The 27,637-nt window shown below is 45.6% G+C and overlaps 1 protein-coding gene across 1 annotated transcript in view; it reads right to left on the reverse strand.

Annotated features, from left to right (window-relative positions):
* The window catches only part of LOC147893072 (LIMR family protein At5g01460-like), a 103,620-nt gene extending 77,125 nt beyond the window's left edge, over positions 1-26,495 (reverse strand). The window contains exons 1-7 of the mRNA XM_087387446.1: positions 26,338-26,495; positions 25,869-26,262; positions 25,020-25,105; positions 18,565-18,692; positions 18,311-18,418; positions 18,036-18,134; positions 17,700-17,822 (exon numbers count right to left, since the gene is read on the reverse strand). Coding sequence (XP_087243572.1) covers positions 17,700-17,822; positions 18,036-18,134; positions 18,311-18,418; positions 18,565-18,692; positions 25,020-25,105; positions 25,869-26,218 — 894 coding nt within the window. The 5' untranslated portion in view covers positions 26,219-26,262; positions 26,338-26,495. The remainder of the gene's footprint in view (positions 1-17,699; positions 17,823-18,035; positions 18,135-18,310; positions 18,419-18,564; positions 18,693-25,019; positions 25,106-25,868; positions 26,263-26,337) is intronic.
* Between the last annotated feature and the right edge of the window lie 1,142 nt (positions 26,496-27,637).

Genomic DNA, 27,637 nt, shown 5'->3' on the forward strand with positions numbered 1-27,637 from the left:
GGTCTCAGCTTCAGGAGAGAGAGCTTCCTCGAGACTTCTACAGATCTGGCCCCTGGGACTACTTGGATGTGGCCGACCTTGGGACCTTCCCGGCTTGTCTCGACATCAGTATCTTCCTGCTCCGCAAAGGGGCGGATGGGAAGATTGTCGCCTTGGCTCCTAGGGATGGCCCTAGCTTCGCCTTCACGTTCCTCAGCGATGGCACCGAGACCTGGACAGACGACTCGGTTTGGGAGGCTCTCAGAGAGCAGACACACGCCCAGGTTTGCTCCTGGATAGGCCCGTCCGGTGGGCAGCTTCTCGAGACTCAGTGGTCCGAGGGCGATGTGCGCCTGCGGTGGCGTTGCGCCGCCAAACGCTTCCGACTGATTGTGATCCTTAGACCTCCCCTGTCATGGCCTCTCCCCCAGGATGTCAGAGCTTGGTCCCATCAGAAACTCCGAACCTTCTATGGGATGACCACTTCAGAGATCTCGAGCTGGCTCGAGAAAGCATTTGTTCATGGCACCAAAGGCCTCTCGCCTTTGCTGAAGGTGTTGAAGAACGGGCAGGACGACCCCGTCTCGCCCTCCAAACCTTCTCATAAGCGGCAGCGCCTCCACTCCGACATGTCTGATTCTTCATCGACTTCGACCGCGAGCAGACAGTTGTTCGCAACCCCCCATCCCTCTCCATGAGCCTACACCTCGTATCCTGGAATGTGAACGGGTTTCACTCTTCTGGCACCCGTGGTCCCAGGAAGCTCATTTTGCGACAGGAACTTCAGCCGGCAGTGATTGGTCGTTTGGATGTACTTCTGATCTAGGAGCACAAGCTTTCTGCGGCTCATTCCGTAGCTGCGGGAAGGTTCTCCCTGGACGTTCCTACACTTACTGGGAGCCCTCGATCGGCGCACAGGGGAGGAGGTGGGTTGTCTGTACCTCCGTGTGCGAGCAGTTAGCCCAGGGAGTTTTCGGTCATGGCACGTTGATCCCAGGCCGAGCCCTTTGGGTAGGCCTGGATTTGGAGGGATCCAAAATTGGAATCCTCAACATTTATGCTCCCACAGACCTCCGGTGCAGAGCCACCTTCTGGAGGACACTTACAGGGATTCTTCCAGACATGGATTCCTGGATTGTTGGAGGTGACTTCAACAATCTGGAGACCTTGGAGGACCAGCAGGGCAGAGGTCCGGAGTTCACAGGTATGGCTCAGGCAGAGCAGTCAGCTTGGGACTCTTTCATCTTCGCGACAGGAGGGAGGGACAGTTGGAGAGACCCGTCCTTCCGGCGTTGGCACGGGAGCCTGGACTTCTCTTGGGGCTTCCGCAGGGAAGGAGGCAGACTCCTGGAGAGGCTTGATAGATTTTATGTCAGTGATTGGGCCATCAGCAGAGGCGGTCAGGCGGGTATAGTTCCAGGGACGACACTTTCTGACCATGCGCCTGTGCTCCTATCATTAGATTCGGCAGCCCAGACCCTTCCCCCCCGGTCATGCAGGATCCCCGACTCCATTTTCTCGAGGGTGGACGTGCGCAGCAGTATTTGCAGTCTTTGGGACAGAGACTGGGGGGAGTGCGTGGATCTGGTAGACTCAGTTGCGCAGGCTCTGCAGGAGTCCAGCCAGATCTGCCAACTAGCAGCCCTACAGGTTCGACAGGATTGGTGGGGCAGAGAGAGAGCTCTTCGGAGGGACCTCGCCTCCATTCAGCGACTCCAGCAGGCTTCCCCGGGCTCAGAGGAGCTTCGGATCCAGGCCCTTCGAGCCAGAGCCCTCCTGGAGGAGACACTCCAGCGTCGCTCAGAGTTTTCCTATCACGCCTCTCTCTCCTTCTGGGCCCGGAAGGGTGACCGGATGTGCAGGGAGTTCTTCAGGACGCATGGCCAGAGAGCTGCAGGTGATCAGCTTCGGAGTCTCATGACAGCGGATGGTCACATCGTTACGGATCCGGGGGAGGTCCTGGGGTTGGCCACTGACTTCTACAGGACCCTCTTCCAGCAGGAGCCGCTTGCCCCTCGTGCTAGTCGTGCCCGTGAGGAGGTGTGGAGGCACATTCCATCCCTGGTCCAGCCTAGCATGCAGGCGACGTTGTTGGCACCGTTCACCTTGGATGAGATGTTGGAGGCCTTGATGGCTATCGACGGACAGAAATGCCCAGGTGAGGATGGGCTATCCCGAGCATTCTTCACCTCCTTCTGGGACCAGATCCATCAGCCCCTCCTTGCAGCTCTGCAGGGGATTTTCAGTAGCGGTCAGATGCCAGAGAGCCTTTCCTCGGGACTGATTTGCCTCATCCCGAAGGGAGGAGATAGACAAGAGATCCGCCAGTGGCGTCCGATCACTCTCCTTACCACTGCCTACAAAATCCTCGCCAAGATGATCAGTGCCAGAGTTCGGCCTCTACTCCCAAACCTCATCCATGACACTCAGACAGGCTTTGTCCAGGATCGTAGTATCCTGGATAATGTCTTCACCTTTTCAGAGGCGGCGGAGTGGGCTCAGCACAGCGGATCACACCTTGCCATTCTACTTCTCGACTTCGAGAAGGCCTACGATCGCGTGGACTGGTCCTTTTTGGAGGGGACTCTGGAGCGGCTAGGTTTCCCGACAGGTTGGATTCAGGGTATCTCAGCTTTGTACAGGACAGCGTCTAGCAGGGTCATCATTGGAGGCAGGATGGGTGAGCGCTTTAGCTTGGAGAGATCAGTGCGTCAGGGCTGCCCCCTTGCTCCTTACTTGGGACACACATGGCCTCTTCTTCGAGCAGACTACGCAAGGCCTTCGGTGGCACTACTCACCACCCCGATGGCTGTTCATTCACACTCGTCATATCCCTCCGTGAGAGTATGATTTATTATGCTACCTTTTAGGGCTGTGTCCGATTTGTGAACGCAGCCCGTCAGCTATAAGCTGACCTCTTGTATCTTGTTCTCGAAGTAATATAATTACCACTGTTTTTTCGGCAAAAAAGCAGGAGGGTGAGGCTTCTACCTTGTCACCCTCGAAATCTACTATGACTATTGAGCCAATAGTGAATGCTGTCCATTCAGCCAATACCTTTGGGCCTCATGATCTTTTTAAGGTGTATGGATTCGTGAATGGACAGAGAATAGTGGTTCTCCTAGACGATGGATGTAATTATGACTTAGTAAGTGATAGATTGGCAAAATTACTCCATCTTAAACCAGAACCTATAAAAAACATGTCGCTTTCATGAGCTTTTAGGGGACACAATGAAGAAGACACATCCATAGTACGGAATATTCCTTTTCGTATACAAAAATATAGAGATCGAAGGGATTTTCTAGTAGCCCCTTTACAAGACGTTGACATGATTCTAGGTAAACCATGGCGGTATGATTTTAACCCTGCTATTCATCCTCATACTCATCATTGTTGCTTTGTACATAAGGATGAAAACATAAGGATCGTAGGGGATCGGGACGTGTATACAATTCCATTGATTACTCCTACCCAAGCGAAAAGATTGGTAAAAAGAGGGTTAGATTGTAATCTTGTGTATATACGGGATTCACGAGATCTTCATATCTCAAAAGAAGATCGGAAGAGAAATAAGTTCCTTAGAGCTTATGAGGATCGATTTTCAAGAGATGACTCATTCGAATTGCCTATGGAGAGAGAAGATGATCATGCCATAGACTTAGAGCCAGGAGCTTCTCCTCCATGTAGAGCCCCATATAGGATGAACAGGATAGAAATGGAGGAGGTAGAAAAACAAATTGAAGATCTGTTGCAAAAAGGCCAGATTTGACCAAGCAGTTCTCCATTTGGAGCACCTGTATTATTGGTTAAGAAGAAGGATGAATCATATCGTATGTGTATAGATTACCGTGCTTTGAATAAACGTACGATTAAGAACCGGTATCCGATTCCAAGAGTGGATGATTTATTGGATATGCTTAAAGGTGCTAAAGTTTTTAGCAAATTGGATTTGAAATCTGGTTATCATCAACTTCGTATGAAAGCTGGGGATGAACATAAGACTGCTTTTCGCACTCTCACTGGACATTATGAGTTTTTGGTCATGCCTTTTGGCCTAACTAATGCTCCAGCCACTTTTAGTAGGCTGATGAGAAGGGTTTTGCGACCCTACTTGGGAAAATTTGTCATAGTCTTTTTTGATGACATTTTAGTGTTCAGCCAGAATGAGGAAGAGCATAAGGATCACCTTGCTAAGGTGATGGAGCTCCTAAGGAAGGATCGATTGTTCCTAAATACCATGAAGAGTGAGTTCTTCAAGACAGAAATAGAGTATTTGGGACACATTGTGTCTGCCGAGGGAATTCGGGTTGACCCTGAAAAGGTCAAGGCCATAATTGAATGGCCAATACCCAAAAACATACATGAGCTGAGATCCTTCCTACGGATGTGTAGTTATTATCGCTGATTCATTAAGAATTTTGCACGTCTTGCTTCCCCACTAACAGATTTACTGAAGAAGCATTCCTTGTATGAGTGGGGAGAGGTTCACCAAGTAGCTTTTGAGGAGCTTAAGAGAACATTGGTGACTGCACCAGTGTTAACACTTCCGGACATGGACAAAGAGTTCTTTGTTGTATGTACGGATGCAAGTGGTACCTCGATTGGGGCAATGTTGATGCAAGGAGGGCATCCCATTGCTTATGAGAGTAGAAAACTTCAAGGGGCTGAATTGAAATATATCACGTATGAGAAGGAGTTATTGGCAGTCATTCATGCTCTAAAGTTATGGAAGCATTATTTATATGGTTCTGCTTTCAAGATTAAGACTGACCATCAAAGTATCAAGCACTTGTTTTCTCAACCCATTGTCTCTTCAAGGCAAATCAAATGGGCTGAATATATTGAATCCTTTGGGCAACCAAATATCGAATATCAGCCAGGAAAGGAGAATTTAGTAGCTGATGCTTTGAGTAGACGGCCCCAAGTTAATCACGTTTCTGTGATTAAGGAGAAATCATTAGGAGCAATGGTTGAAGCTTATCCTTTAGATGAGGACTTCGCTGACATTTATGGGAAGATTCAGCGTAATGAGGTCGGGGATTTAGAGGCTTATTCCATCGTGGATGGATACTTATTTTTGGGACGTGCCATATGTGTACCCAAAACATTTCGGTATCTAGTCGTGAGTGAGTTACATGCAAGTCCATATTCTGGACATAGAGGCATTAGAGGGACCATTGACAATATTGAGAGATACTTCCATTGGCCTAAACTTCGCAAAGAAGTTTCGACCTTTGTTCAACAATGTAACGTATGTCAGCGCATTAAATCTGACACAAGTAAGACTGCTGGTCTTTTGCAGCCTTTGCCTATTCCTTCGGAAAGGTGGGAGCACATTACAATGGATTGTGTGTCTGGTTTCCCCAAGGTTGGTCAGTTTGAGCAGATTTTCACTGTTATAGATAGGCTGAGTAAACAAGCTCATTTTATTCCCTGTAAAAAAGAGTTGTCTGCCCCAGAAACAGCAAGGTTATTCATTAGGGAAATCTTCAGGTTACATGGGTTACCAAAATCCATTGTATCCGATAATGATGGCCGTTTCATTAGCAACTTCTGGACAGCCCTATTAGAGAATCTCGGAACCAAACTGAAATTTACTACAGCCTTCCATCCTCAAGGAGATGGACAAAGTGAGAATGCCAATCAAACCATAATTACTTTACTTCGAGCTTATGTCCATGACCAACCTAGAAGGTGGCCAGAGTTCTTACCCATGTTAGAGTTTTCTTATAATAACACTGTACATACTTCCACCAAGAAAGCCCCATTTGAAATCATCTATGGGCAATGTTTACCCACTCCAATAACACACTTGGGGGAGCGAATTTTTGCTGCTGACCAGTTTGCTGAGGATGTCACAGGTTATTGAGCAGGTAAAAGAACATATTAAGAAGGCCCAGGTTCAACAATCCAATGCAGCCAATAAAAAAAGAAAAGAAGTTTATTACAAGGAGGATGATTGGGTTTTATTGAAGATTGATAAAAGAAGAATCAAGTCAGTGAGAGGAAGTACCAAACATGTCAAGCTAGCACCAAAGTTTTATGGTCCATTTCAGATTTCAGCAGCTTTATATCCAGAAGAAGGATCCAGAGCGTATGAGCTGAAGTTACCAGCCCACTGGCGTATGAAGAACATCTTTCATGTGAGCAATTTGAAGAGATACCATGGCGATACTTCTGCGTTTTTGGAGACTCAGCATCAAGAAGAACCTGAACTTGAAGATGGGACTGAAGTTCTTACTCCGGAACAGATCGTGTACCATAAAGAAGAGAGTACTCGTGGAAAGAAGAGATATATGTATTTACTGAAATTTAAAAACCAGCCAGCTAGTGATGCACAATGGATGGAAGAAGAGTTCTTTACAGATTTTCCACAGATACTCGCAGATTACAAAGAGGCGATGCAATGGCAGAAGTAACAAGAGAAAGTGCACGTAAGAGGAAGAGACAAGCAATAATCCAGAAGAGGACTTCTTCTCATTCAAGCAGGAGGGAGTGTCATGACAAGAGAAATGATTATTTAGTTAATTAATAGTCATTAGAACTTTATTATTGTTAGGCACCAATTTGATGGTGCGGTTATATGTTTGTATTTATGATCGCTCAAGCGGTGTAAATAGTACCGCCAAAACTATGTAACATTGGCCAATGATTAGTAATAAAGATGTGCACACACGTGTCTAGGTCCTAGGGGCAATAGGAAAGGGAAAGGGTGCATTAGAGTGCATTGAATGGTAGGTGCATGGGTCATAGGCTAAGGGTAGGTGTAAATGGGAAGATGGAACTTGAGTGATCTCAAGGGACATTAATGAAAGGGTATCACCCTTTCATTGTGAATCTCACGTTGCATTTTTCTCTACCACATTGCATTCATCTGTCATCTCTCTCCCACCTTGCATGTAGGTCGAAAAAGAAACAAGTACTCTCACGAGGGCGCTCTTCCCCATTGGAGGGCCAATCGGCATTCAAATTCTGCATGCATTGCACACATTTGCATTTTCGAAAAGTGTGGATCTTCACACCCCCCAGGGTCAGTCCCTTGCAGCCCTCCTTGCTGCTGCTTCTGGACACCTGGGTGCCCACTCTCCAGCCCTAAACCAAGGCCTCCAAACAGGCCCAAAACCTGCTCCATATCTGCGCTTATCCATCCTGCACATCCTGCCATCATTGCGCCTCTGCCAGGCCCTTCTCCAGCTCTAGGGCTCTTGCCCGAGCTCCATACATGTCCCTGAAACCAGCCGTACAGCAGGCGTCTGTAATCCGTACAGATCTGCCATGCTTCTGCACTATTCTGACCCTCTGATCTGCTCATAACAGCTCTAGATGTGCTGCCCACATGACAGCCAGACAGATCTGGAGCATTCATGGTTGGTGGGGTATCCCAAGGATGAAAGGCTGCATCAGGAGCAGCTCATGTGCAGGAAGATGTCGGGGACACAGTGTCTTGGATCAGGCCTCGCATGAGGCACTCAGTGGACTGCAGCAGGACCCTATGAGAGGCATTAACATCAGCAGGGTGTACGGAACTGTACAGCGCTGGAGAAGGGCCTGGCAGACGCGCTTGCATGACGGGGTCCTTGGCAAAGTATATGGGCAGGTCTATGGCCTGCAAGCAGGGCTGGCAGGTGGCAGGACAGCAGCAGCAAAGGGGCTGGACCCTGCATGGAACAAAGGGCCAGCAAAGGGCCCTAAATAGGGCTGGATAGGCAGCCAACCAACCAACCAACTGGTCGGTTGGTTAGGGCTGCTACAGACCAGCCAGTCGGCCCATTTAGGGCTGGCTGGTCGGTTAGTTCAAGGGGGCCTTGAGCCCTATAAAAGGAGAGGCCTCAGACCTCATTTCATCATCCAACAGTTCAGCAAAAGCAGGAGCAGACAGGAGCAGCCAGGAGCCACTCCCTTGGGCCTCACACTGGGGGTGAAGGAGAGTTGAAGGTGAGCTGCAGACTGAGTTCCTAGAGGCTGGACCTTGGCTGTCTTCTAGGGCAGCAAGGTGTTGTGATCACATTCTCTAGAGCAGCCCTCTGACAGCAGACAGGAGCAGCAAGAAGGCAAGCCTTGAGCCTATACACAGGAGGTGCAGGTGATCCTGAAGGAGCTGCAGACTGAGCTTGAGTGGCAGCCCACCTAGGCTGGTTTTCAGACAGCAAGGTGGAGAGGATCGTTCTGGACAGAAAGTGTACAGACGCTCGAGGTGGAGCACGCGGGCTCGAGTCTAGAGATAGCCAGCTGATAGGAGAAAGACCTTGTGGTAAGATTAGAGGACCACACCATTGGTGGGACTTTGGATCTAACTCTCTTGTATTGTGTCCATAGTTTTGGACGGAAATATTTATTTTGGTGGTTTCTCTATCTGGCTGGTTCATTGTCTATTGATGAGTCTGCACATCTATGTGACGCACATAAGTAAAGAAGTTTATGATTCCACACCCACACCACACTGTGTGAGCTCCTGGGCATTACTATAAGTCTTCCGTTGTGCGTACCCTCTGTTGGGTATTTTTTAACTCCTCCCCACCAGGCGTCGATATAGTGATGAATCAACAGGCTGAGATGGATCACACACACTCAACTTCAGACCAATTTCCATGGGAGTCACTGCAGCTTTGCAATTTTCCATCTCAAAGCGTTTGAGCAGTTCCCTGCAATATTTTTCCTATGAAATAAAGATATTGCTCTTTCCCTGCGTCACCTCAATCCCAAGAAAGTAGTGAAGTATGCCTAAGTCAGTCATTTCGAACTCCTCCATAAGAAGTCTCTTGACCTGAGCAACCTTCTTCGTATGATCCCCAGTAATGACCAGGTCATCCACATATAGAATCAATACCAACCGCAAATCCCCCTCTGTGTCGAGATAAAGATTTGCCTCTGATGGACTCTATTGAAGCCCGATCGTCTGAAAGAAAACATCTAACCGCTGGTACCAAGCTCTGGGGGCATGTTTTAGCCCGTATAAGGCCTTCTTCAGTTTGCAAACTTTTGAAGGGAATCCTAGAATCTGAAATCCTAGTGGTTGTGCCACATATACCTCCTCCTCCAGGTTACCATTCAAAGATGCAGAGTCCAGACTTGACGTCCATCTGAAAAATAGGCCAACTGTGATGAGCAGCCAAGGCAATGACTGTCCGAATAGTCACCATCCTTGTTGTGGGGGCGAAGGTCTCGTCGAAGTCAAGTCCTTCTGACTGTGCATAGCCTTTCACCACCAATCTTGCTTTGTACTTGTCCAAGCTCCCATCTGACTTGAACTTAAGCTTGTACACCCATTTAGTCCCAATGACCTTCCGCTTGGTTGGTTTGGGCACTAAATCCCAAGTGTCATTTTTCAAAATGGCATCCATCTCTGCCTGCGTGGCTTCCTGTTATTCTGGTATATCCTTCGCTTCCTGGAAGGAACGGGGCTCCGCAAGTTGAGCCACCAAAGCATAGTTCACGAAGGGAGTCTTCATGTTTCTTTGAGACCGCCGCGCTTCGGAACTGCTCTCGGGAATGTCCATGACCCGTGAGTCTGCTAACATCTTCAAATACCATTGAGGTAGCTTCTTCTCAGATGGAGGTGCTTTTGATGGAGTTGACTTGGGAGCTCGCTCTGGAATGGCATGCTCCTCAGGGTCTTCAGTCAGCTCCACCTCTCGGATGGTGACTTTGGGATGGGGGTAACACTGAAAGTTCTCAAAACTCTTTTGCAGACTGTGGCTCAGTCTCTTCAAAGATCGCATCCCTACTGATAAGGATCTTCTTCTTGTCTGGGTCGAATAGGCAATAGGCCTTGGACTCTTCGTAGTATCCCACAAAGATACAACTTCGACTATGGGGATCCAGCTTTGTCCGCTCATCTTTACGTACATGCACAAATGCTTTAGAACCGAAAACCCTTAGATGAGATATGATGGGCTTCTTACCATAATAAGCTTCGTATGGAGTCTTGTCATCAACAGCCTTGGTCTTGGTTCTCTTGAGGATGTGAACGGCAGTGTTCACGGCTTCACCCCAGTATGGCTTTTGAGAGATTTCTCCCTCGCAACATGGTCAACCCTGTCTCTGTGACCGTCTTGTGCTTCCTCTCAACAACTCCATTCTGCTGAGATGTGCGAGCTGTAGTGAGCTGTCTCTTAATCTCGTGCTTCTTGCAGAATCCATTGAGCTCAGTAGAAGTAAACTCTCCCGCTCTATCGGTGCAGAAGGCTTTGATTACCTCCCCGCTCTCCTTCTCTACCTAGGCCTTCCAGTCTTTGCATTTCTCGAAAGCCTGAGATTTCTTGGCCAGGCAGAATACCCATGTCATGCGACTGAAATTATCCACTAATAAGAGAGAATACCGCAAACTTGCAAATGAATTTATCGACATTGGGCCGCAGATGTCGGCGTGAACCAACTCGAGCGGCTTCTTGGCCCGTGATGAGGCCTCCTGTGGGAACTTGTCCCTATGTTGCTTGCCTTCCACACAAGCCCTACGGACACGATCATTGCCTGCAATCGGTGGAAGTCCATCTCGAGGAGAGTGCCATAGTTGACGTGACTGAACCGCTCATGCCATAATTTGGATCTGCCATGGTTCCCGTGCACCAACAGAGCGTTGAGCCGATATAGCCCATGCTCCTCGACACCTTGAGCCACCACTTGTCCCCTTGCACAAATTCGGTACTAAAAATCAACTCCTTGTTTCTTGCAGTCGTGATGAACGGAATACTACCGACACCCTTCACAAGGCATGACTGGTTATCCCCAGCAGTGACCTTGGAATCAGGATGCGTACCTTCCATGGTTTTGAAGCACTCTTTTTGGTTGGACATGTGCTTTGAAGCTCCACTGTCCACATACCAACCTTCCTCTCCTTCACTAACTGCATAAGCGGAGCAATACTCGATGATGATGAAGAGACGTTTGCTGATTCGGTCTTTGGCTCCTCCTTGGACTTGGACTCCTTGAGGTCCGCCTTTGTCACGATCTATGACGTATTCCTTTCTCTGTGACGTATTCCTTTCTCTATTTCTAGACTTATGGATGGTTTGATGAATGGACACTTGTGGAAGGGTATGCCCTTTCGACGGGACACTTCCTAATGAGGCACAACCCTTCACAAGAGACACTCTATTGAAGAGACATTCCTATTGTAATGTACCCTCTCATCAAGGGTCACACCCTTCACAAGGGGTACACACCTCTTCATGCACATACCCTTTGGAGTACACACCTTTTCATGTGTGACTCTTCACTCTCTATATAAGAGAGGCCCAATTGTATGGATGACACACAACATCCACCCTACAGACATTCAAGCAATACAGTTATTCCTTGTTCTCTGCTATCTCAGTCTCCTTTCTGTTCCTTAGCACATTTCTAAATATAGTAAATCTAGGATTTCTTACAGTGGTATCAGAGCAAAATTCGCTCCTGCCTGTAGGAAATGCCCCCCACCTTCTAGCGCCGATCTGATACATCTTTTCCGCTAGAAGGTTATCTGTGCACATTGTGCATGGAAGAGATGGAGAGGATGAGCGTAAAAATTTTAAGCGCCAACCCTGCCTAAAGTCATCTATGGCCTCTCCATCTCCCTCACATCACAAGTTGATGTGAATGGACACGACAAAAATCGTGTCTTTTTAGGTGCTTGGGCTGTCCCAAAACCAAGGGACGCACCTTTTCCACCATGCCACATGGGACACACCTTTTGGTGACGAGTCGCGACTCCTCACTCACATGACACACCCCATCGTGGACAAAAGGACATACCTATTCATGTAGGGACACCCCTTTTAAAAACAGGGACACACCCCTTCATGAAAAGGTGCACCTATTCCAAGGGTCACACCCCTTCAAATAGGCACACCTTTTAGCTCCCAAGTACCTACAAAAGGGTACCTAGAGGGCTAAAAAGGAAAAAAAATAAACCCATCCCCTACCCCTAGGATTACCCTCGCTACCTAGGGTTAACTAAACCCCCCATTTAATTTTTGGGGCAACTAACCACCTAGGCAGCCTGAACAAAAAATCGCCAGCCCTTCTTTTCTATCCCGTACGGCCTGGATTTTGTACGGAATTCCTGACAGCCTGCGCAGCAGCAGCCCTGCACGTACGGACTTACCTGCAGCCTGCGCCAGCCATCGTCCTTGCCGTACAGCCCTGCGCAAGCCCTGCAGCCAGCCGTTGCCCTCGCCATACAGTTCTGTGCTGCCCTTGCCGTACAGCCCTGCAGCCAGCCCTTGCCCTCGCCGTACAGCCCTGCCTTGTCCTTGCCGTAGAGCCTATGCCGTACAGTCAGCCAGCCTGCGCTGTCCTGCCCGCAGCCCTGCGCCATACTGCACGACCAGCCCTGCACACATCGTTGGCCTCGCCAGCCCCCCCCCCTCCTGCGCAGTCCTTGACCAGCCAGACCTTTCGCTCCTGCCTTTCCTGCGCAGTCCAGCCTTGGGAAATGCTAAGAGCCTCGCCATTGACAGCCTGCAGCCCCTTGTTCGCAATTTTTTGGTCCTGCCAAATCAGCACCAGTTGAAGTTCCTCGCACAATGAAGACCGCCTGTTGACAGCCCGGACCAGACAAGCCTCGATCTCTCCTCGCAAAACACTACAACATGGATCTCCGGACAGCGATTTGCAGCCTTCTTCTACGCAACAATTTGGCAGATTAAATTATTGCCAGGTGGAGTCCTTCCAATCTGCTTTTAAGGATTCTCTTCCTTTTAACAAATTACAGCAAATGAAAGAATCCACCTTAAAGCATGGAAACCCCTGGTAATTCACCCAGCATTTCAAGGACACCTCAAGCATCAGCTACCACACAATATCGTGTTCAAATTGCACAGCCAGCCCATTTCGGAGCCTTTGCATCTTGGGTCTTCTGTGTCACGTGCCCTCCTAGTGATTTGGACCACATCCTATATCTTCTGCGTGAGGCACCTCAGTTACATTACTTCCTCAGCACAGTACAAGTTGTGTTCCACGAGACACGAAGATACCCCGAACACGATATTCCTCAAGAGTTTGCTGTCCATTTTTGGAGAGAATTTTACCCCTCACCTTCGGCATCTCCAGGGTACTCTCCACCTCCTTCAGCTCCGAGACATCCTCCTCTACAAGTTGTACCTTCTCCAAGTCAGTATTTACACTCTGACGGCACTCCCTCTCCTGGATATCCTCCACTTCCAACAGCAGCTCCTTATCCCTTCTCAGATCCGGACTCTGCTACCTACCCCTGTCCTCTCACGAGCAGTAACACCACTTTCGGTATCTCCAGTGTTACCTCAGACAGGACCTCCTTTACCAGACTTCCACGGGCCTGCCCCCTCCAACATGAGCAACCTCAGGGAGCAGCCCGAATCCTCTTCCAGGAATGGTACAAACTAGAGCGCAAGTTCGCGCTTTTCTCACAGGGATCTCCGATATGTCGCAACGCTCGCGTGAAGCCTCTCCAGAGATCAAAGACTCAAGTCTAAAAAAGACCCTTGAAGTCAACGTACACGGCGAATCACTATTGCAACTTCAAATATCCCAACTTCAGGACAGCATCTCCGACTTGGTCCAGAAAGTTCAACAACTTCAAGATTCTCGCAGTACCACACATACAGAGGATGACGTGACGCAACCAGACGACTATGCAGATTCATTCCCACCAGAGGTAGAAAACACTGAACTACGTGCCCTCTACCGTTTACTTCAAGCTTCCAAAACAAAAAGAATTGACATCAAACTTCCGGAAGCCTACACTGGTCAACGCAATCGCCGAACAGTTGACTCCTCCTGAATACCTCAACCAACCTTATTTCCAGCCCTACCTGGACCTTTTTCCACAGGAATTGCCAAAGTAGTTACCACCTCGACGACCAGTGGATCACCCAATCGAACTTATTCCCGGCAGTAATCCACCGTCGAAGATGTGAGATATAGTCTCCCGTGAGGCCAAACAGCGACGGCAAGCAGCTGGAGTAATATGTCGAAGCAAAACATGCTTAGACAACATAGCTGATAAAGTAACGCACGACTTAAGATGGAAAGAATTTATCACAATATCAGCAAGACGCAACATGGATAAAGGTAAAAATTCACATGTCTGTTCATACAATGGAAACATATATTGAGGTGAACCTAGGAACATGTGCAAACTCTGTTGAGATATGGTGCCATGTGCACATAGATTAAAGGCTAAGGTATGGTATAGGAAAGAATTGAAGTAGCCACCCTAAGATGTGGACTACATGATGTAGAGATGTGGATCAAGGATATCCACAAGGAGAGATGTGGATCACAGGATCCCACAAGTGTTGACTTTTCTAAGGGCACTCTCTATATAAGAGGCCTATCATATATTGTTGAGTACAAGAAATGCACATTCACTCAAGATTCTGTTTATGAGTCCAAGCTAATCTATCTTGGAGCTTAATTGACTTGAGGTACATGTCATGAGCACTCTCTTCATCATGTCTCCACATAGGTTTCATGATCCATCCACCTTAGAGCGCTCCATCGATCCTGAGGCACGCATGTTTTGTCATGGTATCAAAGCCAAGTTGGTCCCTTCTTCTCATGGTAGCTCTTCTCAACTTCACATGTCTTCAAGAGGTTTTGTGAAGGTTGCATTTGGCTTGTCTTGAGGAAGTGTTTTGGTCTGCTGGGCACGTCAATCTCTTAAAAGAATGCTGTGAGGGTTTTGTGGCTGCATCTCTCTATTTATCTAATGCATCCAGCTCCCGATATCCACAACCATGAGGCTTGTTGTCATGTCTTTACCTTCATGGCTTCATTACGACCAATCTTGCAACATTTTTTGGTATCCATGAACTCTTTTTCAAGATTCTCTCTTGGGCGACATCGCAACTCTTTTGGTTACCAAGCTATCATATTTGATGTTCCCTTGTGACCAGAACCACTAGTAGCTTAGCATATTTTTACAAAAAGGCTTTCATTGCCAAGAAGTTGCTCGTCATTCCTAAACAATGAGGAGTCACACACACTCTTGCTAAAGATTATCGTTGCTTCATTTACTGATCGTCAACAGCTACGCATATTTCTTGGGTCATATATCAGCAGCCTTGTCTCTTAAAATAAGGTTCCTGGTTTTTATTTGCCACTTCGCAAGGATTCTGAAGGGCTCTGTAAAGGCGATCACAGCTTATCCAATCTGTGAATCCATGCAACACAGGCCTCTCTGTCTACAACCAAGCTCGACTGCCATATCTGGCTCCCAACGTGTGCCGCCCCACAGCTCCATATCTGCAACCTAGCCGCTTCCTCAGCCTGAGCGCCCACGAATGGGATTGCACCAGAGCAATAGCTCCAAAAGCCAAAGAACCTACATGAGCAGCGGCTCCTCACACAACTCCTTCTCTAGCAGCTCTCCGTCTCCATGCACTGCGCTTATGTGGCATTCTAGGTGATGTGGCATATTGACCAATCTTGAACCTAAACCTAACCATGGTTTAGTGTGAGTTACTTGACCATTGACCAAACCTAGGGCCAATGTGACTTAACCTTGGCAATTGGGATAAGGTGCCACGTGTCTACTTCTAGACCAACTACTTAACCTAGGGTGATTTTCACCTGACCCTAGTTATATCCTATATGCCATGTGGCTTTTTGTGGAGATCTTAGGAACCTTGAAAAAACTCTGAAGCTTTGAACTGTCGTCGTTCCGTCGGTGAGGCTTGCTGCAAAGTGTATGCGTCATTTTTCAATGTCACGTGAAGCTCTGGAGTCGTGGATTCTTACGTTGTAGAGGCTGGCCGTTGAGGGCGTCTGTCTTTGAAGAACCGCTCGTTGGGTCAAGGCGCTGAGAGCTACGAGCTAGAGAAGCAGTAGGTAGGTCTGGAGACTGGAGGCTTTTGTGTCAGGGCTGTCGTCTGAGCCTCCAGAGCTAGCGTTACAGTCTGGATGGCGAGTCTTGTGAGCCGTTAGGAGGCTCGTTTGGAGCGATAGCTATTGCAGTTTTGATGCAACGGTCGCTTACTTTGGGCCTGAGTGCGTGAAGCCGAAGTGAGGACCATTGCTGCTATGCTGGGAGAAAGCGTTGCTTCGTACAGCATGGAATTCTACATGTGAATCCCTGTGCCACATTAGCAAAGGCCTTCTCTTCTTCACAAAAACAAAAAAACTTCCACAAGGTGTAACTTGCAATCCAGAAAGAATTTGCACACGCTCCAAAAAGAAAAAGTGGTCGTCTTTTCGAGCTCTACACGCCTATGAAGTCAAAATCATTGTTAGCAATTAGACACTGCCAATATTAAAAGAAATCAATTGGTAAGACCTTTGCAACAAATGACAAATCAATGCATGAATGCACGCAGCACAACGCATGCCAAAAGCACAAGTGCATGAGATGACCATAGCACAGAGCATGGCATCCACACATAAAACATTAAAGGCACAAGAAGAACAAAGCATCATGCATCAAGCTACATCAAGCAAAGAAGAGAACGCCATCGACATCAAGCATTGAGAAGCAAAAACCTTGCCACCTTTAGCCCACACATTTGTAAATCAAGCCTGACCGCCTGAGAGTAGCTATGAAAGCACCCAAGGGAAGTATTGACATGTAAAAGCCACACTTGACCACCTTATGTAGCAAGGTGTGTACTAAGGGGAGGTAATGGAATGTAAACTCACATCTGACCACCTTGCAGTAGCCAATGGATCATGGCACCAAGGGGAGGTGTTGAGATATGGTGCCATGTGCACATAGATTAAAGGCTAAGATATGGTATAAGAAAGAATTAAAGTAGCCACCCTAAGATGTAGACTACATGATGTGGAGATGTGGATGAAGAATATCCACAATGAGAGATGTGGATCAAAGGATCCCACGAGTGTTGACTATTCTAAAGGCACTCTCTATATAAGAGGCCTATCATGTATTGTTGAGTATAAGAAATGCACATTCACTCGAGATTATGTTTATGAGTCCAAGCTAATCTATCTTGAAACCTAATTAACTTGAGGTACATGTCATGAGCACTCTGTTCATCATGTCTCCACATAAGTTCCATCCACCTTAGAGCGCTCCATCGACTCTCTTCATCATGTCTCCATATAGGTTCCATTCACCTTAGAGCGCTCCATCGATCCTAAGGCACGCATGTTTTGTCAAACTCATCCTCTGAAAACACAAGACAGTGCAATTTCAATGTCATCCATCCATATACCAAGGACTAGCTACTATGACATCCCCACCGACCGGTCGGTGTAGACCATAGTATGAACATATGCTCTCACACGTACATATCCACAAACCCACACTTACTTGAGCATCCATTTATACAAAAATCGTGGTACCAAGTTTGTGTCAACAGCCCAGAGGTGAAGGGGAGGTGAAGGCAACAAAGCCATAATAAAGGCTAGCACTATAGGAGAAGGCTAATCAAATACTCCACATTCTCTTCGTTTGAGCTATAATTTCTTGTGAAGACTACACAGTTTCTCTCACAAACAAAAAAATCTAAGCAAAAAATGCTTAGAAAGTCTAGTCAATAGGGCAACACAGTGATGCATCACTTAAGACAGACAGAATTTATTACAATATCAAATCATTAACATGACTTCTTCCATGTATAAGGCATGCAAGGAGATCCACTTAACTATTCATGTTATAGAAAATAGGTGACCATTGATCTGCTTTAGTGACAAAGACCCACTAAGTGTTCAATTTTATAGCAAATAGGTACCATTGATTAGTTCTATTGGACACAGCCTAGTGGTTCCCCAAACAAAAATATATCAACTTAACTAACCTGCTGAATCATTTTCACATTTTTCCTCCATTTACGGCCTCTGTTACCACTTCGCTCTTCTCGCTGAAGGGCTGATGCCACTTCTCGAATATCTCTTGCCCGCTTGCCCAACTCTGTTGCCTCCTGCAAGAAGACATGCTTTTACATGCTTTAGGAGTACAGCACAAGAAGGCTGTAGATCTGAATGAATGAATGAATGCATGTGTGCATCTGTACATGTCCAACCATATATCCATGCATCTTATGTCTGCATATACGTGTGTGTGTGTATACAACCATGTGAGGTGTATATACAATCACATGACTCGATATACGCACGTACAAACAAGCACATACCTTTATATATTGTGATCGAGTAATGATAGCCTTTGGACGTCGAAGAAAACTATATATCATACTTAATGGTAAGCAAGCTATTCCAACTCCACCAAAAATCTGCAGTGGAAGCAGTTTCTAAGTCAATACTCATTTCTGAAAAGTCAACAGTTAAGTGGACGGTAAGGTGACACAGGAAAAATGCACCTTACGTAAAGCTATGACGAAACATTAAAAATATGACTCCATAAACGCTCAGCTTTGATTATCTAGTGAATCCCAAAAGTGTAGCATACCGAAAAAAGCACTGAGCCCACGATTGTCATTAAAGCAACCACATATTCCGGAAATGATACGGCAAAGGTCCACGTTGCCTTTGAATTTGGAGCCAAATAAGCATAGCACTGTTTCATTGACATAACGCTTCTTAGCCAAAACCTCAACCATAGGACGACCAAGCACATCCACTTGGAAATATACAGAAACTCATTTCTCCCTGCCATATAGCTTTCACAAACAAGAATGGAAGCACCAACCCTGCAATACATACCGAGATTTTCTCACTAGGAGTGTTACCCAGGCAGGGATGCGATTGTGACAGACTGGAAAAATCGGTGGTGAAAGGTGTAGCCACAGACGAAAGACGCTGCACTGTGAAATCCACTTTGCCCACCAGACCTGAAAAACGGGAATTAGTGTTAATGGGGCACCAGAGACCAGTCGCACAAATTGCCAACCATCGTATCCGCTGCACAAACTACTAGCAGCTAGAGCGAGAAATTACCTTTCAGTTTATGCATCACAAAGCATGTCAGTCATTTATGTCAGCCTAATTCATGAAATCTGCCCACGCATAGATCAAAAGTGGCACAGGGAGCCCACCCTCACATACACAGGCAAAAAAGTCACGAGGACTCCTGGATTTTTGAAGCCTATGGCAGAATGTTTTTGATGCAGCACTAAAAATCCTACTTGTAGCTGTAAATCCAGAAGTTTGCCTATTATAACCATCCTGCCCAGAACACCTAATGGCTGAGACATGAAAAGCTCTCTCTGCTGGCCCTTCACCTGTCTCACCATGACTGTCATCTAAAATCTTCATCACTTGCATGTCTCTGTGGTTTTCATCTTCCATAGTGCTTTGTCCCCGCACTGAAAACATTGCCTGTCCATGCATCCCAGAAGCTGCTTCCTTATGACAACATTGATGGAACTGCTTTTCCATGCCATCCTTGGCTCTTCTGTGTTTCACTACATGTAATCCTTTTAATACATTTTTGTCGATATTCAACAAGTAGAAAGGAGAATGGTTGAGTTTTATGGTATCACATTTGAAGAATTCCAACAGGTACAAGATTTGCTCTCTAAAGGACTTATTAGGCCCAGTTCCTCACCCTTCTGTTCTCTTGTACTCTTGGTCCAGAAGAAGGATGGCTCCTACTGTATGTGTGTGGCTTACAAAGCTCTTAACAAGATGACAATCAAGAACAGATTTCCAATCCCATGCATATGTGATTTTTTGGACAGATTAAAAAGGGCCACGATTTTCAGCCGTATTGACTTGAAGAGTGGGTACCACCAGATAAGGATTCATCCTCAAGATGTGCACAAGACAGCTTTCTGGACCACTTTTGGGCTTTATGAGTTTTTGGTGATGCCCTTTGGGTTAACCAATGCCCCAGCCACTGTTAATCGTATTATGGACCGGATTTTCAAACCTTACAGGCACTTTATAGGTACTTTCTTTGATGACATCCTAGTCTTTTCAAAGATAGAGGAAGAACATAAAAAGCATCTGGCCACCCTGTTCCAAGAACTCAGAAATCATAAGCTCTACATAATTTCCAAGGAAGGGATTCGGATGGATCCAACCAAGACAAAAGCTATTCAAGAATGACCAGAACTCACCTCAGTACATGAAGTACGCAGTTTTCCTGGGCTTTGCTCCTACTACAAACGCTTTATCAGACACTTTGCTGATATAGCAGCCCCCTTGCATGATTTGACCAAGAAATTGAGAGTCTTCAAGTGGGGAGAATGGCAAAGGACAGCCTTCAACACTCTCAAAGAAAAGTTAATGACTGAGCCGATTCTTATTTGTTCCAGATCTGCACAAACAGTTCAATGTGGACTGCGATGCATGTGGACAGTGTGTGGGAGCTGTCCTCCACCCAGAAGGATGAGTCATAGCTTATGAAAGCACGAGGCTGTTTGGGAGTTTATGAAAAAGAGATGCTAGCGGTTATCCATGCCTTAGCTATCTGGAAGCATTATCTTATTGGAGCTGATTTTACAGTCAAGACACACCATCAAAGCCTCAGATATTTCTCGACACAGACAAAGATCACCGAAAAACAGATGAAATGGGCAAATTTCTTGTCCATGTTTCACTTTCAGATTTGTCTACACTCCAGGAGCTCAGAACAGGGTAGCAGATGCCTTATCCAGAAGGCCCAAAGTGAATAATGTTACCATAGCATATCATCAAGATCTAGAGGCTATGAAAGAACTATATTTACACGATCCAGATTTCGGAGAAGTTATGAGGAACATCTTGTAGGGGAAATCATCTAGGCAATATTCTTTGAAGGATGGTTTTCATGAAAGATGATCATTTGTGTGTGACCCAAGATATGCGAGCCAAAGTTTTGGAAGAATGTCATGCTCTTCCTTATGCAGGGCATCAAAGGATTTTGTCTACTACACAGGCCATTGAGAGATTTCTTTTGGCCAGGGATGCGGAAAGACATTCACAAGTTTGTAACTGAATGTCTTACGTGCCAAAAGTGTTCATAGTTCCACAGCAAAAGCTCCATTCGAAGTCATTTATGGAAAGGTGGTCTTGCCACCCATCCTCAGAACAAAGGACAAGATATTTGCAGCCGACTAGTATGTTCGAGATTTGGACACAGCTTTTTCCCAAGTCTGGACAGCCATTAAGAGATCTCAACAGAAGCAAAAGAAGGCTGCAGATAAACATCTAAGAGAATCTCCAAGAAGGAGACTGGGTATTGTTAAAGTTTGAGAAAGCACGACTCAGAAAGATGAAAGGAAAAGAGAAGGTATACCCAAAGCTATCTCCTAGATATTATGGGCCTTTCCGAGTTAGTGAGCCCATAAAAGAAGTCGCCTTTTGACTTGAGTTGCCCGAGACTTGGAAGATTCACAATGCTTTTCATGTGAGTCTTCTCAAGAAGTATCAAGGACCAGAACCTATAGAACCAGTTTAAGAAGAGCCACGAGAGGTGGAAGAGATGGAGGAGATCCTCAAACCAGAACAGATTGTGTTACCATACAGAGAAGAAAGGACCAAGAGGCAGGGTTATCCGTAGATACCTTGTCAAGTTTAAGAATTATTCGACACTTGATGCCAAGTGGGTTGATGAGGAATTCTTTACAAAATATCCTCAAGTTCTACAATTGTATCAAGAAGCTTTTCAGTTGAGGACAACTATTTAGAAGCTGAGGGGATGTCACCATTTGGGACCCATTTGGGACTTCTCCTACGAAATTAAAGGAATAATTCTTAAACACGAATTGATTTTGGCCAAAGAAAGTTAAAGTGGTTAGCCAAGAATAAGTATTATTGTTTTACTTTTGCGTTGCATTAGTTAAAGAGAACTGTGGGGACGCCCACAAGGAACTAGAAATAGTCTAAGAACTAGAATGCATGTCAAGTAAGTTCAAAGCGACGTGGTCATCAACCAATAATTCTGTCAAGCTCAGATGATTGTGGACGAGTCAGGATGCTGGTAATCCTGGTGCACATCATCTTTCATGTAGCATATGGAGGGTCAGTGTCACTTCATCACGAAGCTATTCCAAGAGGACAAAGTAATGAGATCCTTTACCCATAACCTTTACCCATCAGTTTCCGCTGACAGGGTTAGGCAAAGGCTTGCTGCCCTACACTTAACACTTCACCTATAGTGAAGAGCCCTGCTGTATAGCTTTTGGCCATGATTGGAGCCTTGGTAAGCTCATGTCACATGCAGCAGGATCAAGCCTAGGTGGCAATGACAACTGGCTGCCTTGTAAGCCAATCGCAGCTCCCTACGCCGCATATATGGCAGGTTTTGGGGCTTCCAAAGGGCAGCAACAAGCATCAAAAGTGGGCTGGGGGAGGCTCCTTTTATAGGCATCCTCAACCCCCTACAGGTCAGCCCCTAGGGCTGAGCAAACAACCAAACCAGCCCAGCCAACCATCCAACCAGCTGGTCAGCCAGTTAGGGCTGGTTGGTTCTGCCAAAACAGGCCCTTCCAGCCCCTATACAAGGAGGGCTGGCCCCTCATTTCAGGACTCAGCTCCCAGCCTTCAACAGCGCATTTCAGCCATCCTATGGGTGAGGATTGGGGTCAGCTTTCAGCAGCATAGCTCCATCTCCCACATGTCATCATTAAGGAAGTGGTCTCAGCGCAGTTTTGTATGCCGATTTGGCAATCATGTACATTTATGCCATCAGTATACATAAGCAGTGTACTATAGTTAGGAAGTTATCTGGTGTATCCCATGCTTGAGTTCTTCCTTGTATGTTCATCTATTTTCTGCACAGCTAGTCCCCGCATGTTACAGCTCCATTCAGCTCTTGAACCTTTTTGGCTTTGCGCTTGAGCAATGTGGAAATACTCTCTTCAAGTAGCTGACACATAGAGAACTAGGCTTAAGAGAGCTAGAGCTTCAAAGGCTCTGACCAGTCAAAAAAGGTAGTAATTAAAATCATACATATGTAGGTGTAAGGGGACTTTTATCTTAGGCTAAGAACCGGTCTCGTCCTTAGGCTCTTCTCTTAGTAAGTCCAAAGGTTAAGGCTATACAAAGAGAAAAGTGAGCATTCATTTGTGCCAATTTATGTGTAGGTACCATAGAATGATGCAATCTAGTAAAGGCACTCCCACAAGACGGCATCCGCCAATGTATCCTAATGACACTGGCAGCAAGAGACAACGCTTGGATGTAAAATACTCTCAAGGTCACCCTAGACTATAAAGTTGTGGAAGTCCTATAGTAGCAAATACCACATGTAGGTTGATTCAAATTCTAGGTCAATCCACTAGCACTCGAGTTAAATTTATTATCTATTATCGCAATAAGAGTCAGTATTAAACACTAGCGCACCCACTCTTGTCATCTTACAACTAGCTCTCCTCCCCTTCTTTTTCTCAATATTTGTCAAAACATAATTTCGAGCTAGTTTGAACCCATTTACACAATTGCGCAAAACCTCTTAGCATTTGTCAAACATAGCTTTGAGCTAGTGTGAACCATTTGCACAATTGCACAAAATGTGAACACTCTTCTTCCAGATAATTGGCATAGACCGATTATTTTAATCAATGTGCAATTTCATGTCCTAACCCACATGGTATTCAATGCCATTGCACCCTCAACTTGATGCAAGCGTGTTGAAGAGATGGTACCTTAGGGGTGCAGTCTACAACTGATTTTGGAGGAAAACCATTGCATTCTTGAATTGTCCACTTTTAGGGTAAATGCATGGAATACACTACTCAATTTGGAGCAATTAGTTTTAACCCTTGTCATTCTCAAGCATATTTCATTGAATAGTACCTATATAATAGGATACTAACATGGTGAAGTCAATGCCATTACTACCTTAAAAATGAGGATTATTGCCATCAAAATTTTCAATTTTTGGTCATGTCATGCAAACCTAATGCAATCAAGAACAATCTAAAGCAATCTAACTTTAACTTTAGGGTTGAAAATTTGGGAGCATACATGAATGATCTTGTAATGACTTTGAAATATTTTGCCAATGATGCCTCTAGAATGACAAACCAAAATGATGAAGAGCCATGAAATACTAGTTTAAATTTAGAACCCCATGTGAGCCATAATGTTGGATGATGTGTTTACGCATGGGCAAAGGCTGCTTCATGCATAAGGACCTCAAAATTACAAATCACACGATGTATCTTCCACTCCATATAGTCATAATATCTTCCACTCCATATAGTCATAATAAGCATATGTAACACCCTTGTTGCAATTGTTAATCAAAGATATTACGACCATTATATTCCTAAGGGTCGAAGATAATGTATATGACCATACTTTACTAATATCCATTATATAGAATGTTAATGCAAGGACCATTCTAAAATCATTTAGGACTTTTTTCAAGGGTAGCGTATTGGGGCAGTCAGGAAGAAGTTATGCCATGGCCACAGTTTAAGACTAAGAGCGTCGAAGCATGTTGAAGAACAGCATGCCATGGGAGCAATATTGTACATCACTAGGATGGGATAAAGAACCCGAGGCTAGAAAAGTGTGCAAAGGCATGGCTTTGGGCTAAAACTCTATGAGCACGAACCAAGTGTGTGCTATTGAGAGCTGCTAGAAGTAATATTAGCCCTAAGGATGGTCCAAACCAGCCTAAGCACTCCCAAACAATGACTTGTGGTGTTAAGAGACGCTCCATATACCAATCTCACCCACAGGCTTGTGAGTTAGGTCATATGGCTGGGACGTGGGTCACAAGCCTGTTGTGATTCTATGTTTTGGCAGCTCAATCAGGATTTTCTAGTCAAATAGCCTCATCAAAGCACCAACGTCATGGTCATGAAAAGGGATACAAAGAAAAATGTCCAAAAACATCAGATTTGATACTAAAGATAAGACCGCTGTACTGCTTCTCACAGCTAACAAGAATGAGAATACAATTTAAAAGAAGTTGAGACTTTGAAAACATTCCTTAAAAGAACAGTAATTTGAGTAATTACCAATAAAAGCAGATTGCTAACGTAAAAGCATCTACAAGCATAGTAAAGTAGCAAATCTCTTAGTTCATCACACTAATCTAATACCACTCCTTACAATAACATTAGGAATTTGCTTGGCTATATCAATATACTCAGTATAAACAAGAAAAGTAAAACTGACCAGAAACAAATTCCACACATTGAAAAGATAACATCGACCTTTGCACTCTATTTAAGGCACCTTCTGATGCAGCTCCATTTCACAAAGAAATTACCACTCACCATATAAAATACCCACAGTAAGGCCCACCACCACTGCTGTTAAGGCAACCCACATTAGCGCACTGCAAACTCTTCGAAATGCAGTCCTGCCATTTAAAACAGAAGGCAACCCACATTAGGGCACTGCAAATCCTTCGAAATGCACTTCGGACATTTAAAACAGAAGGCAACCCACATTAGTGCACTGCAAACTCTTCGAAAAGCAGTCCTGGCATCTAAAACGGCGTTTTAGCACAGTCTACTGCAAGGAGCAAATCCACATTGTGCCTTGCCACAAAACCCTCAAATCAACGTGCCATGTGTCGGCTGGTGTGGGTGGGTGTGGCTAGTTGTGTTGGGTGTGAGGTGTTTGGGTAAGGATATGATAGATGGGGGTGGGTATGTGTGTGGCTGTGGTGGTGGGTGTGTGGCTATATGGTAATGGAATTAGGGTCTCTCGAGAGCCCCCACTTTCCATTTTCATATGGAAGGTGGATTTAGGATCCATATTGGTTATGTGGGTAGGGGTATGGTGATGGATGTGGGTATATGGTGGGGGGGTGTGTGTTCCTATCTTCATTGTAAACAAGATGATTCAAGGCACGATATCTAGCCAACAAGAAGACCCACTTCACAATATCACAAAGAGATAAAAGCACTGCCAACCAGTGAGCACTGAAGAAATAGTAATATGTTGGACGAAACAACTTGAAAACAACTTTTCAGTAATAATGCATTCATTCTGTTCCCCAGCACAGTTTAAAAAACAAATAGCTAGACCTTGATCATCAGAACGTCGCATACGTGTGCCCGCTCATACGAGGCTGAAAACTAGCAGAGATAAGATGGAAAAGTAAGAATGCAACGTACTTATCTTGATCAGCTTCGTAGTAGAACATGGTGAACGGGATGACGAAAAACACAAGGATAGCGTTGATAATATATACTGCCAGCCAAAGTTGTTTCATCGGCAGAGTCAAGTTACAAGCCCCATTGTATATTGCATGCTGGCAGGCATGCTGATTTGCAATGTCCGCTGGCAGCATTAAAATAGATATCTCCGCGATCGAAAGCCCGAAGATAACTACGATTTTTGGAAAGTACGCTTGATTCTTGTCATCAGGATGCTGGTAATTGATTAAAAGGTACGTGTTGAAGATGAGCGACAGAACGCACACCACGATTACGATGACCAGCAAGATTAAATTGAAGTCCCCCATGGTGAGATATAATCTTCCTCAAATTTGCGACATCGATGGAGATTCTGGGAAACCGGAGACTTCTCAGAGGCAATGCCACTGCAGAAACATCTCAAAATTGATGGGGAGAGAGGGAGAACCTGAGGTAAGAAGCGATTGAGGCAAAAACGGTGCGGTGATTTGAGAAATCGAGCGCAAATCCGAGACGATGAAGGATGAATCCACCATGGATGACCTAAATCTGCACAACAGACATTGCTGATCTCCCGAGACACAATCACAAAAACAGGATTTTATATATAACGGGGCACAAGCCCCGTGCTGCTTCAAAAAATGCTCAGCCATAATTATAACCCCCCTTTTTCGTTTATTAAAAAAAAAAGAGGGGGAAACCACGTGGCACCACCACACTCCCATCATCGTCCCGCGCCCACCAGGCGCCTCCTTGACCGCGGCCACCCCCATTTGCGTCCTCCAGCTTCTCATTGGGGACATTGCCTGCGGAAGGAGGCCCATCATAGGGCGCCTGCCTACCCGAGCATGGCCGCCGACATTCTCGAGTCATGCAACTCAGGGAGTCATTTCCAAAAAATCAAGTGGCTCGCATCGTGTCAATATGCCAACCTCCAACATTTTTCCTGTATGCCAAGGGCCCGCAGGAGGTGTCAAAATAATTGTCAGATTTTTTTTCACCTATTGCGAATCATTTTATGCCATCTCTGCTTTCCGTGCATCTCGTTTTTCTAGGTTTGATGTCCACGTGAGACTAGATGAGACCTTGATTTTGACGTGCGAGGCCATGGATTCAATCTTCCTTGTAAGAATAGCCGCGGATCGGACGGTTAATATGATTTTTCATCCGACTCTGCGGCCCTTGACGAGAGGGTACTGGACATTAATCAAATTAAAAAGGGAAGTAATTACAAAAACTATCTCATAAAGATTTCCAAGGCTTTATCAGGAGATTGTAAAAAGCTCACTAATGTTCAGTATGAAATTTTTCAGATCATTAGAGGTGTTACTTTATTGGTCATTTGGAATGTCGGAAATAACAAAGCCTTCAGAAATGTCCCTTTTAGGAGGCATTTGATCCAAATGATAAGGGAGTGAGTTTGAGGAGTGGTGCAAGCACTTGGAGGTAGGAATGATCTGATGCTGTCAAGTCAAAGGTAGGCAAGTACAAAATTTAGCTCTTCTCCTCTCCTCTCTTGTTACTTGTGCCTTTTCCCACTCCATTTGCTTTTTAACTTTCCCTCTCCTTTCAATTTACACCTTTCCTTTTCGCTCTACAAGTTATTGGGAAACTTTATTGTAATATTCATCGGAGCTACTTTACATTTTTTTCTAAATGGGGACTTAGTGGTTGTGGCAGTGTTATATTAGTATATAATTGTTAAGCATTTAATTGATGGTAACCTCAACAAGTCTTACTTTCAATAA

This window comes from Dipteris shenzhenensis, chromosome 16 (genome assembly GCF_047967505.1).
Source record: "Dipteris shenzhenensis isolate YYH24624 ecotype China chromosome 16, Dip_SZ_1.0, whole genome shotgun sequence".
In the NCBI taxonomy this organism is placed as follows: Eukaryota; Viridiplantae; Streptophyta; class Polypodiopsida; order Gleicheniales; family Dipteridaceae; genus Dipteris; species Dipteris shenzhenensis.